Genomic DNA, 19366 nt, shown 5'->3' with positions numbered 1-19366 from the left:
TGTGGAAGGTTTCTGACCTTTTCATGCAAGCAGGGCATGGTTTGGGCTGGATGGAATCGTAAAGGTCACCTCGTTCCACCCCTGCCATGGCAGGGGCATTTTCTACTGTCCCAGGTGCTCCAAACCCCAGTGTCCAGCCTGGCCTTGGGCACTGCCAGGGATCCAGGGGCGGCCACAGCTGCTCTGGGCACCCTGTGCCAGGGCCTGCCCACCCTCACAGGGATATTCCTTCCCAATATCTCCCTCATCCCTGCCCTCTGGCAGTGGGAATCCAGTCCCTGTGTCCTGTCCCTCCATCCCTTGTCCCTCTCTTGGATCCCCTTTAGGCACGTCCAGAGAGGCAAACACTGTTGGGGAGTATCCCAGGCCTGCCACATCCTGGACATCCTCCCACACAGTTAAATCATGAGGAACATCACCTAAAACTTGTTCAAAACTGAGCAGTGGAGCCACCAGACCTCCTGGTCACATCATCCCAAGTGGAAATACGCCAGATATCCAGGTGTTTTTTCTACAACAGAGATAAACCCCAGAGTTTTTTCCTCTTCTACAGCCATGGAATGGTTTAGGTTGGAAGGGACCTTAAGGAGCAACTTGCTCCACTGCTCTCTCTTGGGCAGACACACCTCCTGTAGAAGTATTCCAGAGGGCAAATAAGATCCAAAAGAACCCATTTTCCGGGGACAACCACTCTGAACCCAGTGTTTTTATCCAGCTGCAGGCATGATGGGTCTATTGATCCCATGATTTGTTCCAGCGGGTCCACCCAGGGCTGGAGCACTACACCCCTGGTGTCACCTTCTTCCCCGGGAGCAGGGCTTGGTGACCAATTGCTCTTGGCAGGGATAATCCCATCCTGTCCCAGCTCAGGAGCACCACGAAAGCTTTGGAACAGATGTTCCTTTTCCGTATGGGAAAACACTGAGTCAAACAAAGGAATATTCTCCTGCTGAAGCCCAACATCTGTTTGAAGCTGTCTGGCTCTGGCTCAGATTTAATCCTTGTGACAGGTCTCTCCATGCCTCTAATGTCCCATGAAATCCAATTCAAGGGGCTGCTTGTCCGCAGCCTGCTCCTGGCGCTGGGGAGAGTGGGGCCGCACATCATCCAGGCGCTCCTCACCAAAACCAGTTTCTTGGAGCAGTTCCTCTCAAAAAAGCTCCGTTTTGCCTCTTTTCAAGCAACAGCCACACACGTTTTGGGTAACACCCTAATCCCCTCCACCCCAGTGCTTGCACGGTTGCGCAACATGTGGCTGCTGCTCCCGAGGAGTAATCGTGCTCCACTCCAGAATTTACACCGTTTTTCCTCTTTGGAAGCAAGAAATTTAAATAATTTGGAGTGGAAATGCCTCCCAGATTTGGGTGTGACAACAGTAAGGATGCTCAGGGCACTTGGAGGATTCGGTGGCACCCAGCAGCTGTGTGAGCTGCTCGCGGCTCTCAGCTTGACTCTGGCAGCTCTGGGATGCTCCAAGCTGGCAATTCCAGCTGTCCACATGATGGTCCTGAGCTGGAAAACGTAGCCACGCTGCTGCTGGAAGTCCCACTGCTGCTTGCAGAGGCATCAGGAGCTTTCACAAGGTTTTGGAGCTGGTGCTGGCCCCAGGTGTGACCCCAGGGCTCAGCCAAGAGCTCACGTCAGTGCCTGTAGCTGGGGCCTGGTTCAGGTGTGAGTTTTTGTAGTTCTGCCCAGCTCTGGTGTGAAAATCCTCAAATCCAGGTCTCCTCTGCTGCAGATGTGGATGCCAACATCTAGAAAACACAGAAAGATCCTCCACAGTCACCGTGAAGTTCCCTTTCCCCTCTACCTGCAGACAAGTGCCTGCTGCTGCTCCACTTCCTTAAAAATGCTTACCTGGTTGCTTCTCAGCACTGGAAAGGAGAAGAAAAATGTCACAACAGGAGGAAAAAGTGTCACTGATCCCCCCCAAATGCACCAAAGTCCTACCAGACCCAGCAGCTATGGGATGGGCTTACCCACCACTGATGTTGCCACCACCACGCCTGGGAACTGGGGTCCCCAAAATGCAGGTGGGGTGCAGGGAGAGAGCAGCCAGGCTGGGTTTGGGAGATGGGAGCAGGGCAGGAAGTTCCAGAAGGGAATGGAACAGGACTGTGAACCCCGTAAATTATAGCTCCAGGCAGGTGCAGCTCCAAGTCAAGTCTGCAACAGAAACAAAATTATAAGTTCCAGGGGGAAAATGCAGGGTTTTTCCTGCTAAAACACAAGGAATGGGAAGAGTCCTGATGCACCCAAGTATTGAACTGCCTGAGGACTCCAAATGGGTTGAAAATCCATCGGGTTGGTTTTCTGGTTGGATGTCCTTTTTCATCCCTGGTTTAGAAGAAGCAGGCCCAGAGGACCCAGTAGACACCAGTAACCCCCACTCCCCAGCTTCCTGGGCACTGGTTCATCCAACCCCTCGTGTCCTGATGCCTGGATAACTCCAGCAAGCTGTACACTGTTGGTGGACACCCCAGGATCCCCCTGAGCCCATCCACAGAGGTGTTCAGGGGATGCTGGACCCCAGGAGCAGGACTGGAGCTACATCCTGAGGTACTTCCTGGGAAGGTGGCAGAGGAAAAGTAGTGAGCGCTTCCCACACAGACCACACTCACACCGTGAGCTGCAGCTGTAGTTTTATTTCCTTTTGTGAAAAATAACAGGATTTTGAGGTGATAAAAACACAACCCCTCCCAGGGCTCAGCCCCAGACCCTGCCCACCCCAGCACGACTGCAGGCAGGAGCAGCACCGACGAAGCAGCATCCCCGGGGCAGGACCATCTCCCGGCCAGGACGGAGCTGGGGATGGGAGCAGGATTTTGGGAGCAACTGGAGGCGTTCCTGCTCCTGGGTCCGGGATGGAGTGCCAGTTCCAGTCAACACCTGCCGTGTTTGGTGCTGGCATCACCGTGCGGGTTTCATCCGTGTGCCCCACGGCAGTGACAGGCACTCAGTTCATCCCACAGAGATCCCCATCATCGGCAGCTTGTGGAGGGTCTATTCCACTTTTTTTTTTCCTTTTTTTTCCTTTTTTTTAATAAAAACAGTCTTTAGGTTGACTGCTGGCAGCAGCTCTGAGCAGAAACCCCTTTCCTTCAGAGTCTGCTTCCAAAGAGTTCAGAAAGGGTCAAATATTGACCAATAATGGTTTTGGCTGCGTTTGAATCTTGATTGTGGCTTCTGCAATGTACAGCGGGGAGGGGGCGGGGGCGGAGGACAGGGGACCAAGGTTTGTCCCTCAGTCAGCAGGTTTGGTGACCAGGGACAGGGGCTGCGTCTGCAGCACGGCCAGGGCGGCCGGCACAGAGCCGGGGGGGGAGGCCAGCAGGGCCGTGGGGGTCACCGAGGCAAAGGGGACGGGTCTGGAGAGCAGCGAGGGCGGGCTGCCGAGGCTGGAAGAGGAGGAGGAGGAGGAGGAGGATGAGGAGGAGGAAGAGGAGGCTTTGCTGGCGAGGACGGCGGAGTGCACGGCGAGCTGAGCCCTGGCCTCTGGCTTGGTGGTGAGCGAGAGCGGCTGGGCCTGCTCTGAGTGCGTGGCGGCCGGCGCGGCCGGCGAGGCCAGCGCAGCTGATGGCGTGGCCGGCGAGTCCAGCATGCTGCCGTGGGACGAGGCTGGGCTGGCGCACGGCTTCTCAGCCGGCAGGTAGGGCACACACGGCTTCTTGCTCTTGGAGGGCAGGGAGCCTGCGGGGACAGGCGCGGCGTGAGGGCCGTGGCGCGGCGCAGGGGGCGGTGGAGGGGGGATACTCACCGTCCGTGTCGTGGCTCTGCTGCTGCGCCAGCTTCTCGCGCTTCCGCTTCTTCTTCTTGCCCTGAAAAAGAGGATTTCAGCTCCTCCCGCGGCTCTTGGCCACCGCGGGGGACGCTGTGGCTGGCAGGGCATCTGTGGGAGTTCGCTGCCGTCCCCCAGTGCCCCGAAGAGCGACCCCAAGCACAGCCAGCCCCCGGGAAGGGGCCAGGGCCACACGTACGTAGTTGTCCCGCGCCGACCAGGTCGGGTAGAGCTGCGAGTGCAGCTGCCGCTCCTTCCGCGCCAGCTCATAGTACTTGGCCTGCTCCTCCCGCGACAGCGAGTGCCACTGCGGGGAGAGCACACTGGAGACCCCAGAGCCAGGCTGGGAACCCCAGAGCCAGGCTGGGAACCCCCAGAGCCACTCTGGGAACCCCAGAGCCAGGCTGGGAACACCCAGAGCCACTCCAGGAACCCCAAAGCCAGGCTGGGAACCCCCAGATCCACACTAGAGACCCCAAAGCCAGGCTGGGAACCCCCAGAGCCAGGCTAGAGACTCCAAATGCTCACCAGAAACACCGAATACGTGCTAGGATGCCTAGGGCTATGCTAGCCCTGGAGATGCTGGAGACCTCAAAGCCACACACTGGAAACCCCAGAGGCGGCTGGAATGGCCAAATCCACACTGCTGACCCCGAGCACCTGCTGCCCTGGGCTGCAGAGCTCCATCCCGCCCCACCCCAGGTCACCAGCAGCTCCCAGGGACTCCCCAGGCTGTCAGTGCCCCAGCTCTGGGGTCTGATCCATGGGGAGAAGGGCAGCCAGGGGCTCTGAAGGGTCCCTCCTGGGGGACCCCGCCATACCCGCCGGCCCAGGATCTGGTTGATGGCCGCGCTCTCCTTCAGCGTGCACTCGGCCACCACCTTGGCCCTCATCTCCTTCATGTACAGCATGAAGGCATTGAGAGGCTTCTTGATGTGGGGCTTCTTCTCTTCCTCCTTCTTTACTGCCACGGGGGATTTCCTGGAAGGAGCAGGACAGGGGCTCAGGACCCCCAGGAGCAGCCCCCGTCCCCAGGGCCCCCGGCCCCCACTCACGAGCTGCCTCCAGGGCTGGAGCTGGGCTGGGAGGGCTCCTGCTTGACGATGGGTGAGACGATGGTGGGGTGTGGGATGCCCGAGGGGTGCAGCCCGTGTGCGGGCGGCGGGACCATGTGCGGGGAGAAGCGGCTGGACATCAAACTGCAGCGGGGGGACAGGACAGCAGGGGAGGTCAGGAGGCAGCCAAGGAGCCCCCTGAGAATCTCCTGGGCTGAGAGACCACCTGCCTCAACCCAGTTGAGCTGGAAGCCCTGAGAACATGCTGGAACTCCAAATGCACACTGGAAACCTCGAAACCATGCTGGAACCCCAATCCACCCTAGAAACCCCAAATCCACTCCACGCTCCCCAAAGCCATGCTGGACACCCTGAACCAACCAGATCCCACCCCAGTTTTGAGATGGTGACAGTGACCCAGCCCCAGCAATGCCCTGAGCCCATGGGATGTCCTGTTCCTCCACCTGTGGAGATCAGCCACGCCCTCTGTGGGCATTTTCAGCCGAGGAGACCACCCCCATCTCCTGCGACTGCTCTGTGCCCATGCTCTGTGTGCAGCCAAGTGTCCCAAAGCCAGTGCCAGCTGCGGGGTGACCCTGAGGCTCCCTCCCTGTCCCAAGACTCACCTGGACATGGAGGCATTCATGGCCAGGGCGGGATATGGGTGCCGGAAGCCACCAGCAGGAATGGAGTACATGGGCTGTCCTTGCCTACAAAAACACGAGTTTCAGGGGAAAAAAAGATCCCTTTCCACTTCATGGGCACCCTTGGGCTGGTCTTCAGCTGGTTTCCATCCCCAAGATTCCCGAATTTTCCAGCAGTAGGGAGTCCCTCCCTTCCCACCCCACCAGGAGCCTGCAGCATCCTGCTGAGCCTGCAGGAGAAGTGGACAGAGCAGAAGGAGGAGGAGGAGGAGGGTCTCAGTGAGCAGTGGGGCTCCCAGGACCCCCAGGGACCCCATGCCAGGGTCAGTCCATCCTTACTGTGGCACGAGCCAGCCCAGCGGGTGTGGCAGCTGCCCCACGGCTCCTGGTGACAGTGGGTAATAGGGGGGCAGCTCGGGGGGGTGCGGCGGCCGTGGGATCCCTGTGAGGGGGAGAGGGAGTGAGGAGCGGCGTCAGAACAGGGGCACGGAGCCCCCCATGCCCTCCAGCACCTTTCCCTTGAGCACCGCGGCTCCCTTTGAGCACCCCATCTCCCCGCTTTGAGCACCCCATCTCCCTCAGCACCCATCACCAAGGCTGCGCAGAGCTGAAACAGCCACAGCGGAGCCCTGGGGGGATCCCCACACCCCAGCCCGAGCTGGTCCCTGGCTGCATCCCCAGCCCCCTCCCAGACTGGGCTGAGAGGCAGAGGCAGCATCCACGGGAGAGCCCGCCGCTCGCCCCGCTCCCCCAGCCCCGCTCACCCGTCTTGGGGTCGATCTCTGGGGAGAGGTGGCCGGGCGGCGATCCCGGCGGGAAGGGCTCACTGCTGTAGGTGATGAGCGGCGTCAGCGGGTGCATGTGGTGGGCGTGCTGCACCACGGGGACCTTGTTGGACTGTGGGGAGAGCGTGTGACAGGGCTCACCCCCCCCGGAACAGCCCCAGGGCAGCGCGGCCAGGGGCGCCCCATCAGCCCCACAACTGCTCCAGCAAAGGCGTCCCTGCCCACGGCAGGATCGTGCCCTTTGCTCTTAAAGATTCCTTCCCAGCCCAAACCACTCCCAAATTCCCTGGCTGCAGGATCGTGGGGGTGCTGGGAACCCACCACCCCCCGGGTGGGGGCTGCTCTCACCAGGTGGGCAGGCGAGGGTGAGCGGCTGTCCTTCAGCGTGGCCCCGGCTGGCACGTCCAGCAGTGGCCACTTCATCTGCAGGTACTGTGGGAGGGATGGGACACTGCCCTCCAAGAACCTTGGACACCCCAGCCCCAAAAAACCCCCTGTCCCAACCCTGAAACATCCCCCCAGCCCCAAAATCACCCCAGCCCTGGCCTCAAACACCCTCTGATCCCAAAACACCCCCAGCCCCAAAGCACCTCCTGATCCCAAAACACCCCCAGCCCCAAAGCACCTCCTGATCCCAAAACACCCCCAGCCCCAAAGCACCCCCTACCTTGCAACATCCCACTCACTCCCAAAATGTTCCTACAGCCCTCCAAAAAAAACCCTATCCCCAAAAGATTCCCCAGCCCCAAAACTTCCCCCCAATCCCAAAACATTCCCTAGCTCTGAAACAACCCTCTCACCCCAAAATATTCCCCAGCCTCGCCTGCACAGCCAGCCGAGGACACCCCAACCCATGGGCTGGTGGCAAAGAGGTTTTGGGGTTTTTCTCCCTTTCGGGGTTAACATCCCGCTGTGACACTCGGGTGTCTCCTTGGCACCCCCAAAGAAAGGGGCTTTGTGCAGTGTTTGGGGGGACAGAGGCATTTCCCAAAGACGGCAGGAGGGAGGCAGGGAAGCTCCCTGGAGATGCCAGGGCTGGAGCATGTGGGAATGTGGCTGGAGCAGCTGCCTGCAGGAATTTCCCCAAATACAAACCTTCCTGAGCTGAGGCAGCTGGAAGGAAAACCCAGGAGGAGTTTGGGGGAGTGTTAACTCTTACAGGGCTGGGGAGAGTTCCTCCCCCTCACACGGCCTCCTGTCACCCCCAAAGTGTCCCGTGTGCCCTCTGCAGCACCTCTGGCTGTCCCCTGTCTCCAGCATCCCCCCCTGTACCTCCAGTATCTCCACCTGCATTTCTGACACCCTGTCCCTGCATTCCCAACACCTTCAATTGCCTCCCTCTGCCTCCAGGAGCCCTCCATCCCCAGCATCCCCCTCCATCCCCAGTGTGACAGCTCACTGTCACCCATGGGCTGGCTATGGCCTGGCAGCTCACTGTCCCCCAGGTTCACTGTCCCCCCAAGTTCACTGTCCCCCAGGTTCACTGTCCCCTGTGGGTTTACTGTCACCTGTGGGCAGGCCATGGCCTGCCAGCTCACTGTCTCCCCAAGTTCACTGTTCCCCCAAGTTCGCTGTCATCCCGGGCTCACTGTCCCCCATGGGCTGGCCATGACCTGCCAGCTCACTGTCACCTGTGGGCTGTCAGCTGTGGGCTCACTGTCCCCGAGGGCTCACTGTCACCCCAGGTTCACTGTCACTGCAGGTTCACTGTCCCCTCAGGTTCATTGTCCCCTGTGGGCTTGCTGTCACCCAGGCTCACTGTCCCCCCTGGGCTGGCCATAGCCTGCCAGCTGTCACCCAGGTTCACTGTCACCTGTGGGCTGTCACCCCAGGCTCACTGTCACCCAGGCTCACTGTCACCCAGGTTCACTGTCACCCCAGGTTCACTGTCACCCAGGTTCACTGTCCCCCGTGGGCTCACCGTCCCCCAGCGCTCCCTGGGACGAAGAATGACGTTCCCCAAGGGGCAGCTTTGCTGCACCCTCCAAACCCGGCTCACCCGCAGTGCCAGGGCAGCCAAAACGTCCCAACACCTCCAGGGCCACGCTTGCAGCCACGCTGGGGTGGCACTGGGGACCCCCACCTGTCCCCAGCCGAGACCCCTCACTCCGAGCACTGGGTGAGACCCTCGGTGCTCCCCCTGTGAGCGTGTCCAGGACAGGGCAGGAGGTGCCCCCCCCATCCCAGGGGGACCCCCCCAGCCCCAGCCTCAGCCCCCTCCCATCACAAAGGGGCTTTCTGGCTGCTTTGTAAGCGGAGAAGGCGCGAAGGGACGGGGACAGGCGGCGCAGGGGGGACGGCAGAGGGGGCAGGTTTGGGGGATAAAAGGTTGATTCTCATTTCGAGGCCATTTCGGGAGCCTGGGGAAGGCAAAGGGGAAGGGAGGGGGAGGAAGAGGGGGGACTCTTTCAAAATATACAAAGCAGGGGGAGCTGGTGAATGGCTCAGTGCTAATGTGGAAAAATGACCCCCCCCCCCTTTTCCTCCCCATCCCTTGGCTCCAGCTGGGACACAGCCCCCACTGTCCCCCCACGTGGGGATCCGAGCTGTGAAACAGCAGCAAAAAAAAAAAAAAAAAAAAAAAGAGGAAAATAGTTGAAAATCAGTCACATTCCAGAGAGATTAGAGCCAGTCCTGGGTCCTCGTTACCAGCCAATTAAAACCAGGGATAACCCCTTCCCTGCTGGAGCCCATCCCCCTGGGAGCCCCCAGACCCACAGGAGAAGGGGCCGGGGGATCCCCTCATGTCCAACCGGGGGCGTTCAGCAGAGGATTTCCACTCCTCTTCTGCACAGGCATCGACCTAGCTGTGCTGATTTCCCTGGGAAGGGGGAAAAGCCCCTGCCCGGGGCTGGCTGGAGCCACGTGTCCTGGTGTGGCACGTACCAGCACCATGGGTCCTGGTGTGGCACGTCCTGCGTGTCCCAGGACTGCAGGTGTCACATCCTGGTGTTGTGTCCCAGGATTGCACAGCCCAGGGCTGCACGTCCTGGCAGTTCCACGTGCCCATGTCCCATGTCCCAGCGTGGTTTGTCATCGTGTCCCAGGGTTCCAGCACCCAGCTGCGTGTCCCAGCCCCTCCTGTCCTGGCGTCCTGGTCCCAGCATGGTGTGTCCCAGCACTGCCGTGCAGGTAAGATGGGGTTTTTGAGGGAAATGGGCTCTCCAGGCTGGGTTCCATGTGTCCCAGGATCACCCATCCCAGCACAGCTCCGTTCTCCAGGCTCTGCAATTCATCCCAGTGCTGCACATTCCATCACTTATCCCGATGCTCCCTGTCCCAGCAGAGGCTCCTCTCTGCTGGGATCAAAGCCTCAGTCTTGCTACTCATGGGCCTCGTTTTGGAAGAGAAAAGGTTTGTTTGGGACCATTTTGCCAGAGGCTCTGGGGCAGGAGCCTCTTTGCTGGCTTTTCCCTTTGCCTGCAGAGGCTCCAGCCCAGAGATGATCCCACAGGAGCCACCATGGAGAAGATCCAGGTGATCCCAGCATGCCAGTGCTCCATCCCCATCCCAAAACCCCCCAGGCGAGCTGGAGGCACCCAGGAAGATTCCCACAGGCATCCATGCATTCAAGCATCCATCCTTCTGTCCCAGGACAGGAGGCAGGGAATGGTCACCCACCCTCATGCCAATCCCTTTTCCAGCCCAAATTCCCAGGGCTTTGCAAAGTCCCCTGAGCCCCTCCAGAGACCCCCAGATTCCCAGCCTGTTTACACAGCTGCAGGATAACCAACAGCCCTTCCCCCTCCCGCCTCTGCTCCCTTTTCCCCCAAAATTCATCCCAAAATCATGCCAGGTGAGACAGGGCAAGCCAGGCATTAGGGCAGAAAATGGGGGTTTGCAGGATGTTTAACAGAGGCCCCCAAAATCTTTGTCCAGGTGTGGCCACTGCAGCCCCAGGGCATCCCAAGATCCAGCTTTGAGCAGTGTCACACGCTTGTTTGGGGAAAAACCACCCAAATTTGGCTCCAGGAGTGACAGGAAATGGCATTTTTGAGAGAAATGGGGATTCTGGGCTCAATGCATCATACAGTTCCTTAAAACTTTGTGCATGGGCATAAGAAGTTGGGAAAAAACCCAAATCTGCCCTGGCAGAAGGGTCTGGGGCTGCACCCAGGGATGCTGCAGATGGGGATGGCACCAATGGGGATTGGGGGAAGCCCCAAACCGGGGAAAAAAGAGAATGGGAAGGGGGGGGAAAGAAGAGGGGAAAGTCGGGACCTGGCCTCTCGCCCTCCTGGGGCAGGATGGGGCGTCCTTCAGACCAAACAAATCACCCCAATGCCAAAAATCAGGGAGAAAAGCCAGGAGCATCCTGGCCCCATAGAGCCCGTCCTGCAACCCCGTAGCGCAGCTGCTGCATTCCGCTTCCCTGGGATAACTGGGAAGGAAGAAATCCCAATTACAGCTGGATTTACAGCCCAGGCAATGAGACATAAATCTCTCCCCCACCCCCGCCATCCATCCGCTTTCCAGCCAAATAATCTCCTCCAGATGTTGCCCATGAACACTAAGATGACAAATTCCAGCCAGGAGACTTTTGGGAGGGTCTCCTGCACCCCCACATCCCAGGGAGAACCCCAAAAATTCCTCATAACAGTTATTTTCCCATCAGGATTTAGGGTTTCTACAGGGTGATATGGGGTGGATGCAGGAGACATCACCATGGTCCCTTCTGGCATTTTTTGGGTGACACCGGGCAGGCAAAGGGTATCGCAGGTGGGGACAAGGATTTTGGGATTGGAATGAGGGTTTGTGACACCCTAACAACAGATATTTGTCATTCCCATAACACAGCCACAGATACCAGGTGGGAAATGCCAATGGGAAGGTGGGAAAAGTGGCTGGGAGATGAAAAAGAAGTAAAAATCCCCTCCATTTGGGATGAGCTTGGAGAGGTGGCACTTGTGCAACCTGATCTCCACCCACAGACCCCATGTCCTCACCCTGGGGACACCCTGGGGACATGGGTGGCATCTGCTGAGCAGCTGGGTCCCAGATGTGCAGAGGAAGGTGGGATGGGAGGGGTGGGATGCTCGGGTTGAGGCTGGAGTGCTGCTAGCAGGGACAGCACTGGGGACAGCCCAGAGTGGCCCTGGCACCGACCGGGGTGGCCGCTGGGCTGGTCCACACTGGGTGCCCTGAGCATCCCGAGCTCCCACCACCCACGGGTGCCTCCCCCCACGGAGGACCCCAACTGCCAGCCCCCTCCTCCCCGTCCCCACAGCCGGTGGCCCCGAATCCTGCTGCTGGCCCAGGCTTTTGTCTGCAGCTCCCGGGCCTCAATGGATCCATTCATGTCCTGCATGCACACGGGGATCCCGGCGGGAGTAGCCCCGGCACCAACAGCCCTGTCGAAGAGCATCCTCAGGCCAGGGCTGGCACCAGCACAGCCAGCTCCCCGTCCTGCCTGCTGCCAGAGCCCTGAGCAGTGTCCCCAGGGATCCCCAGGATCCCCAGGCTGAACACACAGGGTGAAGTCCTTGCCAAAAAACACCAGAAAAGAGGCAAACCGGGAAGGGGCACACCAGCCCTTCCCCTCCCCCTCGGACAGCATTCCCACACTCCATCCCCTTTCCCCCAAACTCCCAGAGTCGGAACACAACGCAGCCCGCTGCTGTCCCGACCCCTTCTTCCCTTATCCCTCCTCTTCCTCCATCCAGGATGCACAGGGCACTTCCCCCCGGGTTCCTCTTCCCTCCCAAGCTCCCGCCAGTGACTTCAAGGAAGGAAAACTAATGAAAAGCAGCTGCTGGGAATTCCAGAAGGATGATGAATGCGCCTCAGTCCCGGAACAATCCCAGGGCTGAGCAGAGGCGCCCCGAGCACTTACTTCATTGCTTTAATTTGGGAATCGTGTTAGAAAAGGAGGGAGGAGGGAGATTTGGGGGGTGGGGGGGAGTGGAAACCTCCTGTAGGTCTACAAACTCCGCCCGCAGGGTAATTAGCCGAAGAGCATAATTAAGGAGCGGGATAAAGGGGCCATTGTGTGCAGCAGCTCTGCAGAGCGGAGGGGAGAGTCTGGGAGTAGGGAAACTGAGGCACAGGGAGGGCTCAGGGCCGGGAAGGACTGGATCAGCCCAGCAGCTGCATAGAGCAACACGGACAAGCCAGAAAGTGTGAAAAAATAGTGTTTTTCCGTAATATTTACCAGGTGGGGAAGGAAGGCGGCACTGAGGGGGGGCAAATCCCAAATAAACCAGAAAATCGCAAATCAGTGCAGGAGGAAGGAGGAACTGCTGTGGTCGGAGGATGCTGAGCATCGAGCGAGCCCCCATGCCGGAAAAATCCCCTCATTCCAACACCTCCATCCGCATCCCAATGCCAAAAACCCTCCACGCTCTGCCAGAACCGCCAGCAAGACCCGCCCGGTTTTTGGAGCAACTCTTTTTCCTGCCAAAAATCCGTATTTTAATCATTTTCCTTGGCAGCAGCGCAGTTTAGGATCTATTTTCTTTAGGAGACAGATACAGCTCTGTATCCTTGGGAATTCATCGCAGGAGTGGCGCAAAAAAAGCCGGAATAAGCCCAGGTTATGGATTTTTCCCTCATTTATTTTGGGATCGCAGCCTGCCGAGGCGCATTAATTACACCGAGGTGCATTAATTACACTGGCATGGCGTCGGGAGAGCTGTTTGGATGGAATTCCATGCCTGAGGAAGGTTTGGATTTATTTAAATCCTCGCCTCCAGACTCGAATTCCTGGGGTTAAACTGTTTTTTTTGGGAATAATGCCAATCCTGTGCGTGGTCTCGGCTCTGCTGCTCTGGCGGTACCGCGCCTGGTTCCCATCCACTTCCCAAGCAGGAGAAAGATGCTGGGATGAGATTTCACCCCCGTATGGATCCGTCTTGCCTAGGGTAAAACCCATCAACTCCACACGATCCGGATGGAATGGATCCGGCATCATGGCAATAGGGATTTGCATCCATCCAGCTCATGCACATCCAGAGTATTTCCTTTCCATCCACCTTGGAGACTTTTGTGCTGTTGGGAATGATCCCAAGGAGCCAAACACAGCCTGACAGGTCCCCAATTCCTGATTCCCCATGAGGAAAACCAAGCAGAAACGCTGCTCCAAACAATGCTATCGTTAGATTCCAACAAATTCCTTCACCATCGGAGCAGAGCCCCAGAAATACTCCCTGGACAGAAACTGTCAGGAAAGTGATACTTTCCTGGGGACCATGGACACTTCCCAGATTCCAGGATCCCATTTGGAAATAACCCAGGAGCAAAGTGAATTCACATAGATTGAAGAGCGGGAGCATCCATCCATTGGTGCTTGGTGGGTTGGCATAGGGATGGGACTTCTCCTGGTTTGGAGTGTGGAAAGGCACTGTGTAACAAGATTCCTAAGTATTTTCCAGATTTCCATAGATATCCCAGATTTCTAAAGGTTTTGGAGTGGAGAAATGCAGAAGCACTGCCTTCCTGCCCGATATTCCAAAAAAAAAGCCCTCCAGCTGTTTGGCTGTCAGATCAGTCCTGGCACCCGCAGACTCACCCATCCCCAGGATCCACCACCTTCCTGGCCACCTCCTCGGAGCACCTCCTGGCCACGGAGATTATCTGGAGTTTGGGTTTCTTCTCCCAAAACCTTTCTTTTCCCTGTGGTTCAATCCACAGCACCTGTCTGCGAAATCCGAGGCTGGATGCCACGGCCACCGGGATGGCTGGTTCCTGCAGATCAGCTTGTTTCCTCCAATGCCGGGGCAAAAAAGAAAGAAGGAAACAAGAAAAAGATGGTTCCCAAGGCAGCCCATGCCTCCTGCCACCCCGGAGTTGCACGTGTCCAGGCTCATCCAGAGCCTCCCTCCTGGATGAGGGAGATGAGGGTGGGAGGCAGGTTTGGCAGAGCTCAGTGCCCTTGGGCCATGCTGCATGTGGGGATGCTGCACCCGCTGGATCCAGAAGGGATTGGGAGGCTGCCTCCAGCACAGGATGGGGAAGGCTGTGCCTGGATGGATCCAGGAGGGGATCAGGGGTGCTGTGTCCAGCTCGATCTGGTACGGGATCAAGGATTCTGTTCCAGGAAGGTCGCAGTATGGGATTGAGGAGGCTGAGCCTGCATGGATCCTGTGCCACATCCAGGATGCTGTGCCCAGCCGGATTCAATATGGGATCAGGGATGCCTGGACAGATCAGGAGCAGGACCAGGACCAGTGATGCTGAGCCCGGTTGGATCCAATAGGAGATCAAGCAATTGTGCCAGCAGGATCTGGTGTGGGATTGAGGATGCTGCACAGGATCAAAGGTGCTGTGGCCGGCTGGATCCAGACCAGGACCAAGGATGCTCTGTCCTGCCATTTTCTGTTTGACTGAGGATGTTGAGCTTTGCTGGACCTGGTACAGGATCAAGGGTGCTGTGCCCAGATGGATCCAATATGGGATCGGGGACACTGTGCCCCCCCATGGGCACGATGACATCCTGGGATCTGGGGGATCCCTGTGCTACCACACCGTGGGAGCTCACGGAAGGGGGTTTGGTGGTGGGCACAGAGCTCAGTTGCTCTCTGTGCTTGAGTGGGATTCAGCAGCATCACAAAACTCACCCAACCCGCCCAGAGCATCCCCAGCTCCCCCACACACACCCCTCACTAACTGGAGGCCCCATTCCGTCAGAATTCAGCCCCAATCCATGCTTTCCCAACCCCAGTCATCCCTCTAAAACATCCGGGGAGGCAACGCTCCAGCCCCTAATTAATCCCCTTTCTGGGATTCATTAAATCATCGTTAGTGGCCGCTTGTGATGGATCCTAACCCCAATCCCTTCTCATTATCCCGGATTCCTTGCCAGTGTTTGGCATCGCACGGTCAGTCCTGCTTCATCCCCAAAACCTCATAATCCCAAGAGTGACAAATTGAGAATACAACCTTTATCCAGCCGCCGGCAAAACACCGGGATAATTAGCTTATCTGCCCTCCCCATCCCAGGATTTGCACTTCACGGACACTCCAACCAGTTGCTTCCAGGAAAGCAAAAGTAGGAAAAACCTGAAAATACGGAAAACTCTCCACGCCAACCAGCCGGATTCCGGGATTCCAAACCATTACAAACGCCACAACATTGTTATCCCATATACATTCCACATGGGAACACAGTTCCCTATGGATCCGGAGAAACAACGTGTGGAAAAGCATCACCGGAGCGAGAAATACACCTGGACGATCAGGAGTGAGGGGGGCTCCGGCCAGGGACTCGGTGGGCAGCACTGCCCAGGTCAGCATCCCTCCCCGAAGCCTCGGGACCCCCGGAGGGCTGAGAATTCCCTCCTCCCTCGGAGGGGCTGAGAATTCCTCCCAGGATGGCCCTGTAGGCCCGTGTAGGGAACACCTTATGTCCCTAAATCGCCTTAATATCCCTGAACTTACTTTAGGATGCTGCCCAAGAAGTTGAGTGGGATGGTTTGGGGGTCGAGGGACTCTGCTGAGGGGAGGGGGTCGTTCCCCCTCTCCCACCCCCCCCCCTAGTTCTCGCTCAATTTGCTTAATCACTTCTCCCCCCGCGGCCAATGTTGGCCCATTAACGGCTTTAAAACCCTTTTAAATGAGAAAAGCAGCAGCTCAGGGTCAGGTTTCGGGGCGGGTCCCCCGGAGTGAAGCCCCCCCAAACTCCCCACCACCCCTCAAAGCCCCCCCTCCAAAGGGGCAAAGTGAACCAAAAATAAGGGAAATAAACAAAATTTCTTGGGCTTTTTCTTTAGCATCAGGTGGTCGCTTTCCTGCAGGACGAGGCTGTGAGGCTTAGGGGGGCCTGAGCACCCGCAAAAGGCGAGGAGAGGCTGGGGAGGGTCCGGGGGGGCACTTACGGTGCGGGCTCCGCCGGGGGAGAGGGTTCCATTGGCGAGGTAGGGGCTGCCCAGCTCCGGGAGCATCAGGAAGGGGTAGCCGGGATAGGGGGGGGCCTTAAAAAAACCCCCATCTTGTCGTCTGACCACTGGGGAGAGAAGGAGGGGGGGCGTCAGGAGGCGGTGGGGTGGGGGGCGCACCCACGGAGGGGGGAAAGGCTGGGTGCAGGGGGGGGCCCGGGGAAGGCCCTCTGGGGGTGCCCGAGTCCCCTGGGGGAGGCCCCTGGGTATTCGGGGTTCTCCACTTGGGGGAGGGCACCCAAGTGATTTTGGGGGAGTCCTTGTTCTCGTGGAGGGTGGTCCGCAGTTGCGGGGCGTGGGTGGGTCCCTCTTGGGGGCCCAAGTCGCTTGGGGAGGGTCCTTGATTTTCTAGGAGTTCCCACTTGGGGGGCACCTTAGAACGTCCCTCTGGGGGTGTCCAAGTCTCTTGAGGGTGTCCTTGGTTCTTCTGGAGGGTGTCCCTGCTGCTGGGGAGCACGGTCCCCCCGGGAGGGGGGTCTCGGCTGCATGGGGGCAGTCCCGGGGGGTGGCGGATCCCGGTGCTGGTCACTCCCCGAAAGGAGCCAGCCCTGGGAGCGTCCCGAGCCCGGCCGCTCCGTGGAGCCACGGGGGGCACCGATCCACCCGTGGGGAAGCGCCCGGGGCCGGTTAGCGGGGCGGGGGGGGGCGGGCCCTGGGGCCGGTGGGGTGGGAGGGGGGACACGACGGGAGGGGGGACACGAGAGCTGAACTGGTGGACACGGAGGGGCGGGGGGGACACGGGGGGGGCGAGGACATGGAGGGGGGAATTGGGGGAGGGGGATGAGGACACCAGGGAGAGGAACACGGCGGACGGGATACGAGGGGAGTAGGACACGGGGGGGACACACATGGGGGCGAGGACACGGCCGTGGGGGGACACCATGGGGAGAACTGGAGGACACGGGGAGCAGAGACCGGAGGGGCACACAAGGGGTCCCGCCCGCACCCGGGGGCGGAAACAAAGAAGTTGGGAAGTGTCGGCTGCTCCCGGGGGATGTGGCGGAGAGCGGGGGGGCGCCGGGAGGGGGGGTCCGGTACCTTCTGCCAAAGAGTCCCGCGGCTTCTGGAAACTTTCCCGGGGCGGCGGGGGCCGCTCCGCCTGCGGGGAGAGGCGGTGAGCGGAGCGGGGCCGGGCGGGGGGCGCCTCCCCCCGGCTCCCCGCCGCCCCTCGCCTCACCTCGGGGCCGGGGCCGACCACGGGGCCGGGGCCCCCCCGGTTCTCGGTCTCGCTGACCAGCGAGGACTTGAGCTCGTCCAGGTCCCCGTGGGCCGAGCCGCGCCCCGCGCCCTTGTCCTGCTCCTCGCCCTCGTCCTGGAAGGCGATGAGCTCGTCGGGGGCCCCCAGGTCGTCTCCCCCCGTCGGTTCCAGCTGCGGCATTGTGGGGTCCCGCCCCGGCCCCGCCGGGCCCCGCCGCCGCCGCCGCCACCGCCCGGAGGGTCGGGAATGCGCGGGGCGGCGGGGCGGGGAGGAGCCGGGATGCAAACCGACACCGGGGGCCGGGCAGGGGCTCGCACCGCCCCGCCGGGCCCGCACCGCTCCGCACTGGTCCCGCCGCCGACTCCGCACCGGCCGCGCACTGGCCCCGCTGCCCACGGGGCGTCCGAGGCTCCCTGCACGTTCGGGGGCACCCCCCCATCCTGTCCGGGCTCTCCCCATCCCGTCCGTGCCGCCCCCATCCCATCCGGGGCTCCCCCACCTGGTCCAGGGTGCCCCAGCTGGGGTCGCCCCGTCCCATGCAGGGTGTCACCTCCCATCCGAGTGTTCCCATCCCACCCGTGGTCCCCCCATTCCAGGCGGGGTGACGCTTCTGGCACATCTGAGTGTTCTCAGCTTACTGATGGTCCCCCCCTCCATTCTGTCCGTGTTCCTCCTACCCTGCCCTGGTGTCCCCATCGTGCCCTGGGTCCCCCCATCCGTCCCAGGGTGTCCCCTCCTATCTGGGTGCTCCCTCCCCTGCCCCCCATCCTGTTCAGTCGCCTCCACCCTCCCGGAGTGCCCCCATCCAAGCCAGGGTGCCCCTCAGTGCACCATTCCTGCGCTGCCGGGGTGCATGTACCCCCTTTGTGTGCTCCATGGGGCAGGAGCCCACATCCTACCCTGGACCCTGGCCTGCCGCGGTGTCCCCATGCCACCCATGGGTTTCACCACACCTGAGTGACCCCAGCCCACCCCGGTGCTCCTGTCCCCCACGCCAGGAATGCCCAGAGGGACATGCCCATCCCTCCCCACACTGCGAGCGGGGTCCTCCCGTGACGGGACCGGCCAGCCCGCAGGACAGACTCATCCAAAAATCTTTTTCCTTTTTTTTTTTTTTTTTTTTTTTTTTTTTTTTTTTACAGGGCGGGCTCGTTCCCCCATGGCAGGCACTTGCGGGGCTGGTGGGGTGGCACCAAACGGGGCTTAATCCATCACCTCCAAACCATTGTCTTTGTCCGGTCCCATCACCCACAGCCTGACCGTGAACCCCAATCTCCAGCCCCCAAACCCCTGGGGCTACCAGACTCCACCGCCCCCCAGCAGCCCCTCGCTCTGCGCCACAAAGGTTCTTCAGTTGCTTTGCCTGAAATACTTCATGAAAAGGCTTTTGTACCATCGAAATCGCTGGTGACCCCGGTCCCCCCTGCCCAAGATTCCCAAGGAAAAGCAGGAGGCAGCTGCGGGGGGTCGTGCTGGCTGGCTCTTCCCCGCTCCCAGCCCTCCAGATGTTTTATTGCCCTGTGTTTAATTAACATTTCCAGCCACGTGCTGAATGGGGAGCTCACATCTGCCCCTTCTTCCCAGACAGCTCCTTGTTTAGGGGCACATGGAGTAGGGGTATGGATAAGTCCGGGGGTCTGTGTGAGTCCCAGGATGCTAAAAATTATAAATAATTACCTTATGCATTATTTTTGCCCATGTTTCCCATAAGTAACACGGGATGAATCCTGAAGGTGTGAGGAGGTGGCTGGTTCCCAGCAGGGAACATGTCAGGGGTGAACGTCCCGTGCCACCCAGTGCTCCCCGGGTGCCCCAAAACTTTGCCCTCCTATGACCTCCTAAATCATAAAAAAGGCAGCCTTGCAGTTTTGGAGTGTTTCCCAACATTTTCGTAGGTCCTACAAACACAGGAGAGCCTCCTCAAAGGGTTTCATCCACCGGGAGGTGACATCTGCTGTTCCGGGGGCGATGGCCAGATAAATGGGCGGGGGGTCCATGGGATGGAGGGGGTGAGGGGTGTGAGGTGGCACCGTC

General features: G+C 59.6%; 1 protein-coding gene across 1 annotated transcript; it reads right to left on the bottom strand.

The window, feature by feature from the left end:
- Positions 1–2630: 2630 nt before the first annotated feature.
- Positions 2631–17585, bottom strand: TCF7L1 (transcription factor 7 like 1). The gene is made up of 12 exons (XM_054000532.1): positions 17312–17585; positions 17173–17233; positions 16075–16202; positions 6611–6694; positions 6242–6374; positions 5817–5919; positions 5460–5543; positions 4834–4977; positions 4600–4759; positions 3978–4085; positions 3758–3818; positions 2631–3690 (listed from the first exon to the last, which is right to left on the bottom strand). Exons 1-12 carry the CDS (start codon positions 17510–17512, stop codon positions 3245–3247), a joined length of 1713 nt encoding a protein of 570 aa, XP_053856507.1. The 5' UTR covers positions 17513–17585; the 3' UTR covers positions 2631–3244.
- Between the last annotated feature and the right edge of the window lie 1781 nt (positions 17586–19366).

This window comes from Vidua macroura, chromosome 28, assembly GCF_024509145.1.
Source record: "Vidua macroura isolate BioBank_ID:100142 chromosome 28, ASM2450914v1, whole genome shotgun sequence".
Lineage (NCBI taxonomy): Eukaryota > Metazoa > Chordata > Aves > Passeriformes > Viduidae > Vidua > Vidua macroura.
This window is presented reverse-complemented; position numbering and strand designations above follow the sequence as displayed.